At 37.3% G+C, this 13,551-nt stretch overlaps 1 protein-coding gene across 4 annotated transcripts in view; it reads left to right on the top strand.

Annotated features, from left to right (window-relative positions):
* Window positions 1-13,551, top strand: part of KCNK2 (potassium two pore domain channel subfamily K member 2) — a 132,554-nt gene that overhangs the window by 106,797 nt on the left and 12,206 nt on the right. For all 4 annotated transcript variants that reach the window (XM_069852808.1, XM_069852807.1, XM_069852810.1 and 1 more), the window contains one exon: window positions 5,327-5,466. In XM_069852808.1, coding sequence (XP_069708909.1) covers window positions 5,327-5,466 — 140 coding nt within the window. The remainder of the gene's footprint in view (window positions 1-5,326; window positions 5,467-13,551) is intronic.

Here is a 13,551-nt window from a genome sequence, read left to right as displayed (position 1 = left end):
TCCTAAGGCAAAGAAAAGACTGATCACTCAGGTGCATGCAAGGAAGGAAAAGATAAAGAGCCCTTGTATTGCATGTTCAAGAAAAGATGTGAAAGGTGGGGACAGTATTAAAAAAACCAACCAAACATAAACAACCCCCAAACCAAAGTTTCTCTATCATAAGAGAGTTTGGTTTTTATAATTTTGAGTGGGTTTTTGTAGGGAAATAAATAATTTACTTGTAATTGAAGAAAAATTACTGTTGTAGCTTTTCACAAAATAAAAAAGAAAGAAACTGTGCTACAGCCTGCAGTATTATGAGAATCAGGACAGAGGCAAATACCCCTTCTCATGTTTTCAAGATAAACTGTTTACTACAACAGAAGAAAATTGAGATGATTTTATGCATATTCTCAGAAAAAGAAAATTAAGAGGACTTTTCATGTCAAACATGTCACTTTTAGTATAATGAGAGATATTGTTGGGTACTAAAGTTAGCACTGAGCTATGTATATTTATGTATAACACAATGCTGTATTGTTCATATGTGCAGATAAATCTTTTAACTACAGTGTGGGTTGGAAGTTATAGTTGAATATTTCTAAAGGAGTTGAACTAGAATGTTTCAAATCTAAATTAGATTAGATGTCCAAAACTTGGTTGAATTAAGTGGAGAGCAGAGACATAAATAGCACAGTAGTAGTCTATTTTACAGTGGGACATAATGTTATTATAAGGTTATGCTGCAATCAGTCCACTTCAACAAATCACAGAATTTTTCAAGTCTCCACTTTAAAAATGTATTCTAAATTTTTGGTGGTGGTGGTGTTTTGGTGGTTCTTTTTTCTTTGTTTGATCACTGATTTTTTTGCTTATTGCTTCTTCACTGATTTGCTCTGTAACTGAATTTAGTGTATTGCCACTGTAATACAGATATGTGGGTCTGCATTGTATTGCTTGGCCTGAGACACAGTTCGTAGAGTACTGAGGTTATTTTAGTCTCATTTAATGTCACTGAAGTGGAACACTTCACTTGGTGGTCATAGCAGTCCAGCTGAGCTGCTCTCCCTATATGATATTACTTACCCAGCAGAAAGACCTTTACAGAAAGAAATTGCTGTCATGGAGACTAAGAGGTGGGTGTCAAGCATCCTGTGAGAGATCTGTGTGCTCTCCTGCAGGCTTTGTGGGTTTTTTTGGCATTTGGAAATGCTCTTTGCCACCTCAGGACATCATGTCCAAAATAGGGGCTGTCTTGTGTGAACTATGCAGGCTGCTTTAAGCTTAAGTCAGCATGCTGTGTCTTGCTTGATTTCTGTGTAGAACAGCATATAAGGAGTGTTTTATAGCTGTGCTTTATATTCCGAAGCAGCTCTCCATTTTCCACTGAGTGGCATCAAGTACAGCCTACTTACATTCTCTCACACAGAGAGTGCAATGTTGCCTTGTCTGAAGCGTGCTGCTTTTCCATGTCTCCACATAAGCTAGCCTTTCTCTGTCCCTTTTTGTAGCCCTTGGAGGCAACTCCTCTCAAGCTGCAGGGCTGAACCTCTGTATTTCTTTGGAGTGGGACAGATGACATTTCTGGTTCAATCCTGTTGGCCAGGTTTGTCACGATGAGGATGATGGATAACTACTCATCATACTGCAATTAAAACTGTGCTTGGATTTAATCCCGTATCTATACACAGAATAATTTGTACTGTTTACAGTTGTAAAGGCATTTACTGCTTTGAAGGGACAACTTTAGAATAACTCATAAATTTGTGCTGGTATGGAATTAAAGATACTCAATGCCAACAGAACTTCCTATTCAATCCTTCTGCTTTGGAAGCAAAAATGCAAACAAAACCAGATAACTTTACAGAAGTAATTGCATGTTTCTATTTTGAGCTATACGAAGAATGGGGAAAAGAGTGGCAACAATAAAGGAAATTATTTACTTAAAATGTAATTTTCTTATGTAAATAAAATATGTATTTTAAAGCCTGATCCCTTGCTTGGTAAATCAAATCTGTCCAAATGCACCCCCAAAATCTTCTCTAATGCTATCCTCAACAGAAGTGCATAGCTTTTCACCTCTGTAAGGAATATGTTTGTGCCATAAAACAACCTATGCGTTCCAAAGTGTCAAAATCGTTTAAAAGTTCTTTGGCAGATGAAAGAATGATGGCAGCAGCAATACAACATCCTGTAATGAAGGTGAATGGGAAAACTCTTGGATTTCTCATAGACTTCAAAGGACTTTGGATCAAATCTTTACCACCGAACAGCTCAGCAATGAACTGTGTCTCCTCTTGATAAAAGCTTATGGCAATGATACTTCTAGGTAAAGAGTAAGCGCACTCCAGTTGAGAGATATATTTCTTCTTCATGGTTGTTGTAAACAGTTTTGGGTAGAGGTCAAATAAAGTTGGAAAAAAGTTTTGTCCCTTGGCCCACAAAATTGGTTTTGCCAAACAAACAACAAAAATCAGCTTCTTGCTTCTCATCATTTTGCTTGCTAAAGGGCTATATAAAACAATACGCTTTGCAAAAGAAAGATGATAGCATTATTGAGTCAAAGTTATGCTATGAAAAATCCATGCAAATGGATCAACGTGTAGTGTGTTGATACACTTTTTACAATGTTACCAGTAAAATCATTAGATGAATTATCTCATATACTTCAGTACATATATACTTACCATTTAATGACATTCACAGATATCTGCATTATAGCACTCCATGAAGTTTAAGCATATGTGCTGAATGCCTGCAATAGCCAGAGAAGGAACTAGTTATCTCAGGACAAACGTCCTTGGATGTGTTTCTTTCCTTGCTATTCCACTACATTGAAATGTCACCCAAGAAGTCCTTGAAATTCATAAACAACAGCTAATAAAAATTTTAGCTGTTGAGCTTTTTCCTAGAGGGTTGTTGACTGTCCCTTTCTAACTAGGAAAGCTCAATTCCTTTGGGCATGGTTGGATGGAGCCATCTCCTGGCCAGAGAGTAAAGAAAACTCTTGATTGAATATGACTGTTTCCTAACTCCTGCCACAGTAATTAACCTTGCTGTAAACAAATTGGGTATAAACTGTGAAGGAAATGCTCCCTTAACTGGCAGATAGGCAGAGTTAGGTTCCAGTTTCAGTGTATAAACTTTATGTACCAAAAATTATGAATCAGCTGCGTGGATGCTTTATATCATGTTTTCTTGTACATTGTACAAACAGCTGAAGAAGAAGATGAGCCATCAAATTCGGTTCATAACTAGCTCCTGATACTGCAAAGATATGGTGGTAATCAACCATTTTTTGAGTGGCAACAAATTTTGGGCAAATCATTCCATATCCTGGCGACATCAAAACAAACATGTCCAGCAGCTTGAGGGAGATTCTTCCCCTCTGCTCTGCTGTTGTGAGACCCCACCTGGAGTACTGTGTCTGGCTGTGGAATCCCCAACACAAGAAGGATATGAAACAGTTGGAACGCGTCCAGAGGAGGGCTACAAAGATGATCAGAGGAATGGAGCACCTCTGCTATGAGGACAGGCTGAGAGAATTTGGATTCTTCAGCCTTGAGAAGCAAAGACTCCAGGGACATGTTACAGCAAACTTCCAGTACCTGAGGGGGGCCTACAAGAAAGCTAAGGAGGGACTTTTTAGAAGGGCATATAGCGACAGGACAAGGGAGAATGGCTTTAAATTGTAAGGGGGAAGATTTAGATTAGACATTAAGAAGAAATTCCTCACGATGAGTGTGGTGAGACAGACACTGGAGCAGGCTGCTGAGGGAAGTTGTGGATGCCCCCTCTCTGGAAGTGTTCAAGGACAGGTTGGTTGGGGCCTTGGGCGGCCTGTTTTGTTGGGAGGTGTCCCTGCCCATGGCATAGGGGGTGGGACTTGATGATCTTTAAGGTCCCTTCCAACCCAAACCATTCTATGATTCCATGGTCCCTAAAATCCTGTTTTACTAGATTGACTTGAGCTGCATGATGTTAACAAATTGCTTCATTTCTGATACTTTCTTTGTCTTGGGATACATCAAAATCAGCCCTTTGGCGGTTGGCTGTTTTCTGTTCCAGACAGAAGTGTTTCCATTTTTTTGCAATGTGGATTCATCTCTTTGGCAGTTGGGTAAACCCCTGTAGTTCAATAGTGTTTATCACTGAAAAGTGTCATGGACATGAGAGCAACAAAATTTTTGTCTATGAGGGCTTGCATACCAAGATAACAATCGGTAACATTCTTTATTTGCATGTAATCTCTGTGGTAAATAACAGCTAGGGAAGACATTCATCTTTAGAAGAGTTAATCCTGTTACTCTAACAAGGTGTTTGGTATTTTGGGGCCAGTTTTCCTTTGACTGTTTCAGTAGAGGATGCAGACTACTTTAATGTGCCTGAAAAGGTTTTACTATGGAGTCTCTTCAGTTGTGGGCAGATACGCATATCAAACTTTTACTTACAGTGGCTCAAATTAGGAGCTTGATTTTATTTGTTGTAAAACAGCTGAAGTTGAAGTCTTCCATTTTACTGTACTGCAAGATATGAGATGTGAGCTATTTCATGTTGTAGAGTGCTCTGGATGAACATAACTCTTTTTTTGTGCATGGAAGTACAGCTATATTGTTTTCTATAGCTGTATTGTATCTGAAGGCTCTATTACAGACATCTCTGAAATTTATCCTATTTTACTTTAACACTGGAATGAAGGAAATGAATGGTGCTTTCAGCAGTGGGATTCAAAAAAACTGCTTTCAGCTAATATCTATTTTATCCACCCTTTTTTTGAGTATGATCAGTGCTGCTCAAGTCCCTGCACCCTAGTTTCTTCCTCTGCAAAAGGGAGATGATAATATTTGCTTATCCAACAGGAACACTTGTTAATGCAGGTGCTATTCTTCTTTACTAGGGATAAAGGACTCAGGTGACTGAGATGTGTTTCAAAGTCCTCGCAAAGTCAGATTTCTCAGGATATGAACACATTACATATCGCAGAGCAATACTTCAAATTTAGTACAGCGTGGGAAGTCCTCTCATTCAAGCTGTCCTCGATGGCCTCTACCTTGAATAGTGATATAGCAGAAGCTGATTCCATTTGTGTTCATTTTTTAATTATTATGAATGATTAGCAATCATTGTCTAAAATTTGCATACTCCAAACTGTTTTCAAGAGTGGGGAAATTTAGATCATCTTTTATTCAAATTCAACAAAATGTTTCACTATGAATTTTTGCATGGGTAAGAAAACGGGATTAGTAAGAAATACAACTTTTTTTTTAAGGAAAAGAATTAATTTGAAAACAGTTTTCCACCTATAACTATTAAGTCTGCTTTATTGTTAACTTTGTTGTTTTTTCAGGGGGATCAGATATTGAGTACCTAGATTTTTATAAGCCAGTGGTGTGGTTCTGGATCCTTGTTGGGCTTGCTTACTTTGCAGCTGTCCTCAGCATGATTGGAGACTGGCTAAGAGTCATATCAAAAAAGACAAAGGAAGAGGTAAGAACACTTTGAAAGGGGAAGAAATACTACTTTTTAAAAATTTCGATTAGAAGTCAGGTGACCTTATAGCTGCTTTTGGTCTTGGGGCACAGGTCAAAGCTGTTGATGTATGAAATATATGCTGTGGGTCAAACTGCAGCCTAGTCAAATGTGGTTTTTTATGTGGCTGCATATAAAATTAGATTAAATGTATTGATTAATTTATTGTATATGTACAATTTCACCTGACTTACAAAAAAAAAATCTCTAAAAAGATTATTCTGGTCTGTGAAATGTAGTCCTTAATTTTTGAGGCAAAGTTTATTCTCCTTTGATCATTTCTATATGGGATGCAGGTATGTAAAGAAAAATACTAAATCACTAAATGGTTATATTCAAGATACCTTATATTGTGTTTATAGCGGTAACAGAATGTTTCATATTATGCAAGTTACTAGAATGAATTATTTAAATACGCCTGAGTGTATTTTACCATATCATCTTCAGTGACATGCCTAGTTATTTGTAGTCATGTGCATTGCTTTCAGTTAAAATATAGTTTTACTTGTAAATGTGTATTTATTTTTCCAATGATGCTACAATATTTTGCTTTAAACTTTGCCATTTAAGAAAATGTCCAGTTTTGGAAACATTGAAGGATAAATAAAATTTCCTTTCATTTCAGCTAGCACAGTTCAGGTTTTACTAGAAATTTGAGAAAGAAATTAATTTTGTTTTAAGCTACTTGTTATTTCCCTCTAATTTAACTTCAGTTCCTCTGCATGCATCGGTTCATCTGTGTTACTCAAATACAAAGACTCTAATTCCTTTTTGATGGAATGAATATGTTGTTTACTGTGCAGTGGCCTACTACATATATTGTTTTAAATTGCTTTCCTAGCTGTAGGGCATGGCATCTATACCTAGATGTAATCCTGGTAATCCTTAACTTCCCAAAGACCTTGCTATAAAGGGGAGCTTTCTCTTAAGTACTTCACTCCTTGCAGACCCTCAGGGTCCCTTCCTCTTCCTGACCAGGGGAGCAGCAGTGCTGGTGACAGCCAGGATGTGAGCTGGGCACTTGGGCAAGATTAAGTCCACTTCGTGAGGCAACTTTTATTCATTGTCCTTGCTATGCTCATAGCTCTTTACAGTTAGCGATAGCATTGTGACAGGTCTGTTTTAGGTACACTTTTACCATGCATTTCATGAGCACTTAGCTCTGAAGTGGAGGACAATATTTGATCAGTTTAATTTAAAGAGTATCAACTTTTGCCCCTGTGCTGTGAATTTGAAAGGATATTTATAACTTGCCTTATAAAATGAGCTTTTCTAGTATCCTTCACAGATATAGAGCAGCGAGAATCACACAAGCATTCCCATTTGCAAGTTCAACAGTGTGCAGGGTCACTGGTTTTTTTTCTGAAAAAGCACTGAGGCAATCTTTAAAACCCAGACTGCATGATTTACACTGGCTGCAGGGAAATCAATAGATTGCTTCAAATGCCATTAACCTGCATGATTTTTCATTAACATTTTGAATTTTTGAATTTGAATATTCAGAATTACATCAGTCTAGCCCATTTGTCCCTTTGCCGTAGGAAGAAGTAAGTGCTGGGAAAGCTCTAGCGGTATTCCCCTGTGCACTCTGCCAGTTTCTAACTGTTCCCAACTAAACTGCATTTAGTTTCCCTGAGTTACTTGTTTCTAGATTCTTGAAAAAAGTAGGATATGGATGAGGCACTGTGACTTGGGACTGTGCAAAAATACCTTGTTCTACTAGCTTTGATGCATGTCCTCAGACACTGGTGACACAGTTTTGTTCTTCACTCTATTTCCTAGAATTAATCTGATCTTTAATCTAACTTTTCTCATACACTTCTCTCTTATCCAGACAGTAAGATCTCTGGATAAGATGCTATCTTAACTATATGAATCTATGTAACATACTGACATTTTAATCTTGTTTAGAGTGTCTCATTATCCGTATTAATATAACAATGATAATACATTAAGAATGTTTGAATTCTGTAATGTCTTGTTTTTATTTTATACTGAAACTATTTCAATATAGACTCACTTAGATGAAGACTTCAAGAAACATGAATTGAACAAACTCATGGATTCCTTTAACACATTAAATACATGTCTACTTTTAGCAAGTAAAATTCTGTTCACCAGGTTATGTAGCACAGTGTCATGCCAAATTTTCCTTTCTTAGTCACCAAGAATGTATGCCCTATTTCATCTTCACATTCTTTCTCACCTTTGTGGCCTAAACAAGCATATTTTGTCTACAGAAAGGAAAACCTCATTCAGCAGGTATATCCACATTTTCTTGGCTGGTGCAAGTATTTGGGATTTTACTATATACAAGTGTCTCATGGGTTATGTTAGATAAAAGACAGACATAACATAATTGGCACCATTTGTTCAATTAATCATATCCCTTATGTTCAGAAATTTTCCCCCCCTTTTTAACTCATTGCTCAGCCATGTCTGAGAAAATTCATAAGAGAATGAAAATGTTTTAGCAGTTTAAAAATGATGCAGTTCTAAAAGTGACAGAGACTAGTTTGAGAATTGACTTATGATGTAGCAGAAGTTGTGTGCTAATTAGAAAGTAGGAAAATAATTTCTTTCCATATTCTGTCCTAATGATATTGTGTAGGAAGAAAGTTGTGTTTAGATATGTTGTGTTTTGCTATAAGATTGGCTGCATTTGAACAGAAGCGTTGTACAAATATTCACTTTACAGACAGCATTTTATGATAAAAACTGCTGCTCTTAGCCCATTCTTACTATCTGCCTAGGAAAATTTGAATGAAGAAGCTGAGAGAGTTCAGTGGGCATGTAGTCATTACATCTCCTCTGTGCCAGCAGAAGCCAGAAGATACTGTGAATTTCTTTTATTTTCTGTTTCTTCAGTTAAACCTAAATTTACGATGGTCTGTTCCAGCTTCTATGGATGTAGATTATAGCAGAGAAACCTACTCATAGTTCAAATAATAGAAATGAGTGCAATGGAAAATTCTAGTTCTAAGCATGTTTTAACTGTCTTTAAAGCAAACATTCCACCAGTCCTTAGGGAAATAGCTTGTTATACCTAAAGGCAGCCTTTGAAATTAGAAACAAGTTGTATAGTGAAATCTACTGAGAGACAGAGGCTATGATAAAATCAATAGGACCACAACTAATGCACTCGGAAAACTGAAACAGTTTCAGTATAGTTCCAAGGAAATAAAAGACTGAAAATCTTCCTTCACGAAACTTACTCACTATGCGTATCAACACCTACAAATAAACAAGGTTATGTGTAGGGTTTGTATAATACCTTTTAAGAAAAACATAGTAGTAGCTTACCATGTTTTAGATACAGGAGGAAGCAGATTATTTGGTAGTGATTGGTTGTGCTGTTTTCAGCAGTCTGTGACTGAGGGCTGATAATAGCCAAGTCCAGTGAATTGTACCAGATTCCAGAGGGTAGATAGAGAGGTTTCAAGTGTTGAAAAGCCCCTCTCTTTACTTCCCTTCAACAATCAAAACTATTTATCAGCAGACATATTTGATATCTCGTTTCCTGGGCAGTTATAAAAATCTCCTTTTTGCCTTTTCCTGTAGTCTAAAGCAAAAAAAAACCAAAACATAGTTTATCAAAGCATATTTAGGTTGTATATTGTGAAAGGAAACTTGACGTCCCAGGAAGCTGGCATGCTGATAATGAATATCACCTAATATCTATAGTCCTCTTCATATATCTCTTAATGCTGTTGCATTTTTCTTAAAAGCAGTTTACATAAGACTTCGCAGTAATAATGAATATCGCTTTCAACAAAATATTTATTTTTTTCAAGATACTACCAAGATAGTTTGTCATATGCAAGTGGAATTGAGACAAAATCTGATGTGCATTGATCCACAGTAATGATGTATTTTGATTTTAAAATACAGATAACTAGAATGTCTGTCAGTTGCTCAGGTGGCTTTTGTCTCCTGAAATACTCTTGAGGGTTTTGAATGCATCAAAAGAGGAGGAAAGTGAAAGACAAGTAGAGACAGAAGTGGGAGTTTCAGAAGGATAGATCTGCTGCTAGAAGCAGTTCATACAATAAGATAGATGAAGTGTCAGAAAGTCACTGGAACATGCTGTGTGCTGTAATCTTAAGTAGGCGATTTGTCTCTGAAGTTCAGCTTCAGCTGTACTAACTTGCCTTAAACTCCCTCCTCTTCATTATTCTCTGTACTCTGATTAATCTGAGCACCTTTAAAGTCTTTTGATTTTAGTCTCTTTGAAAAGTAAAATTTCACTAGGGTCTTTTTCATGTCATATTTTTCTTTTACCTCAGTATGCAGCAACTTCTGAATTTCAGCATTTCCTGAAAAAATGCCTGCCCAACCAACAATCTTAGTAATTTGGGCTATAAATTTTAAATTCCTGGTTTTAAAATTAAGTGCTTATGTCTCTTGGCCTTATGATACTCTCTTTGTTAAGCTGTAGCCCAGACTTCATCCAAGTCAGTGAACATAACGTTTGTCTCCACTGTGGATATCAGCATCTGTCTTAGTCATCTACATGCCATTTATAGTCAGTGGCAGGAAATGAGTGTTTCTAGCATGATCCATTTGAATTTTTTGAGGCATCTACCATATGAGATTAATTGCATCATGGAAGAGCCCACTCTTTTCACTGTATATCAAGACTCTGGATGACTGATTCGTATTAGATATCAATTCTGTTTAGACAAATTATTTTGATGCTGTGAAGTATATGGATCAAGATTTAAAGGCAAAGCCTAAAATTTAATGAGAAGTAGTACATTCACTTCTTGTGGAAATTCAAGAGGCAACTATTACATTTTATGTTTATAAACAAATTAAACAAATTTGACTCATCTGAATCATCATTTCTTTTAATCCTCTTGGCACCTGTGGCAGAACTGTCACTCACGTCTGTCAAAACTGTGTTAGGCTTGTCATGATGATACCATGGAAATTATCACACTCCCTGTAATATTTGTTGCCTTTTCATTTTACTAGCTTCAGGCTAACAGTGCTCACATGCCATATGGCTCCTGGTCTTAAGAGAACTTCAACCCATCTCTCATATCCCACACAGAAGGATCCTAAATGTAAGTTGTATGCATGAAAATATGGAAATATGAGTGGACTCAAGTGAGAAAAAGTTCTGCAAGGTTTTAGTGAGTTGAACAGGCATACCAGGCAAATAAGTAGACCTCATACGCTGTTCAGTGAAGGCGTGTGGCCAAGGAGAGGGAAGGAATAGTTCTTTCAGTGGCAGTGAGCTCTTAACCTCTCTCACTGTTTCAAGGAAGAAAATCTGTTCACTTGGAAATGAAAGTTATAAGAATAACTCTTCAGCCTGGTGATTAGAGGTTTTCTAGAAAGGTGTGATCCAGTTGCTGATCAATCATACATTGTTTTAAATGAGAAGGATCAGCTTCTGTTGAAGAAAACTGAGCTTTTCCTTTTCTTACAAAAATAAAAACCCCCACATTGCAGTAGTTTGAAAAATCATATATCCACAAGTTTAATGAGTAGGGCAGACTGACTTTGTGGAAACCTGTTCCTAGAAAGCACTAAATCAGAAATATTTGTGGGAGACATAATAGTGTGAAAGCAATTGCACGTGAAGTTCTTCTGCAAGGCAATGATTAATAGGGGTGACACAATTCTAGGATGTGCAGGCAGGTGATCATTGAATTTCTGTAGGAGAGTGATTTGGCTGCTGCAGATGTTATTAAAAGGTTTATTACCAGAAACCACTCCCTAGATCCATGGTCTAAACTTCAGAAAGAATGCAGAGAACTACAATAATGACAGAAAAGCTGTCTGAAGTGAAGTTCACTTAGCATTGAGTTTTTTGCAGTCCACTCAAGATGTACAGAAAAGTGTATTTGAGAAAGAATTCCTACATTCAAAAAAAGTGATTGTTTCTAATAATTTCTGAGATGGGAAAAAATACAAGATCTTTCTAGAGGAAATGCAGCCATAGGTCTCTGGTCAAATCTGACCTGACAAATTTGGCATAGGACAAAAAAAAAACACTCTAAGAATGAAAGATGGGAGTACAGTCCCTTCATATCTTCTCTGAGTCTTGGAGATGCATAAAGAGTGGTACTGGCACAAGGAGAAGGTAGAAATGGCTGGCCTGGTTTTGAATGCAATTTAATCTCTTCCCTTTTCAAGAGAGAATGAGTCTAAATCATCCTGGTTTTGTTCTTGGTCTTGCCCCAGCAGGAGTCTGTAAGGCCGAGTTTCTGTATCGATCATTCTTTTACACTGTAGTACTATGTGTAATATGAGTGTGACAGAACAAGTTGTTCTGAGAGTCCCAGGAAAACTAATCTGCTGATGGATTTTGACACTTTTGAGATGCCTTTGTTGTAGCTTTATGTACTTTGGATATGCGATGCCTGCTTAACTTCAAGTTCAACACGCACACACAAAGGTAACATGTACACTTATCGTTTTGGTGTGCTTTATATTTACAACACACCTCTTAGCTGGGCATTTTAAAACCCTTTAGAGAGGGCTGTTTTTCTATTACATATTAAGTATCAGGTCCTGAAGTGATGCTGGTGTGGTTCCTGATTACAAGAGACATGCCTAAATATACTTCCTAAATACACTTATAATACACTCCTAAATACTCCTAAACAAATTCCTAAGTGCACCACCTAGATACATTTCCACGAGTATCAGGGCATGCTCTGCTTCCCAAGGGCAGGGGGGCATTGTTGGCACTTCTCCAGCCAGCCCCCATGCCCGGCCCTGCACTCCCATGGTGTTCTCCCTTTCCCCACCATACCAACTGGACTGTTGAGGGGAGATGGAAATGCCTCCAGTGCTGGTTGCACGCAAGCAGGAGGTGATAGTGAGAGCTCTTAAATTTGCAGAAATAAAACCAGAGCAAGTGACTTACACTTCATAATTAGATAAATTGATTCAAGAGAGCTCATTTATAGCAGTGGCATTTCTTGGAGCTAATTACCCATGAAGATTACTTGAATGTTAAGATGGTTTACTTTAGGAAATCTCAATTTTTAGAGACAAGATCTAGTTGATTCTTTAGGTTACTGTGGCAAATACAGCTGTGATTTAACTCTATTGACAGTGATATTTAACCTGGAATCTGTTCAGCCCACACTTTCATGATTAACATTCCTAAAATCTTTATTGTTTTTAAGCTAGTCTCAGACCTTAGATATTGTTAGGAAAAGACAATAAAACATGTTAATGATGCTGAGCATATATGCATTTGATAGCTGTCATATCATAAGCCCCCAGAGCCAGTTCTGCACAATACCTTTGCCCCTTCAAGCAGCTGTGTTAACAGTAAGGAAACTGCTTCGCAGTCATGGATGAAACAACTAAAACTATGGAATACTTTTCTTTACAGGGGATGAGTGCAGTTGTAATACCAGCGTTGAACATTCAAAGTGGAGGTTTAATATATGATAAGTATCCCTCCAAGTATTGACACCGGAGAGTTAAGAATTAAACAGTTTTTACCAGGATTTGACTATGTAGTTAGAATAGCAATTCCTTTCTCCATAACAAATCAAAACCTCTTCTAAGGTTTTCTTTAGAGTAATTTTCTAAGCAAAAAGACCCAAGTTTATGAAAGTCGTTGTCTTTTGCCTGTGGTAGAAAGTTGAGATGGTCTCTCAACTGCCTGCGGCTTGGGTTTAATTATGCTTCTAGTATGATTCTTAAAATATTTGCTATTTCTGGCTATAGCAAAGTCATTGGCCGTATAGTACAGACAGAGAATACATGCTGTTCTCCTGAATCACCTTAAGCTCAGCTGGAAGAGCTTTGCATAAACCTGAATAGTGTCTTGTGGTTAATGCAGGTGTATGTCACTCATTCTCACCATGTCGAAAGAGAGGTTGGATGGCTCTCTAAGGTAGATGGAATAACTAAATAGAGCAGCTGATTTTAGTAAGAAAATATCAGCATCATTTTTTTTTTAATCCTTGGAAGTAATTAATAAAGCAGAACATTCAGAACTGAGAGCCAGACCAATAGTTTGTGTACAGTATTGAGACACACAAATGCAGGTCTGTGCAGAGAAGTGTG

Source organism: Phaenicophaeus curvirostris, chromosome 2, assembly GCF_032191515.1.
Source record: "Phaenicophaeus curvirostris isolate KB17595 chromosome 2, BPBGC_Pcur_1.0, whole genome shotgun sequence".
Taxonomy (NCBI): domain Eukaryota; kingdom Metazoa; phylum Chordata; class Aves; order Cuculiformes; family Cuculidae; genus Phaenicophaeus; species Phaenicophaeus curvirostris.
The sequence above is the reverse complement of the archived record's forward strand: the minus strand, read 5'-3'. Positions and strand labels throughout refer to the sequence as shown.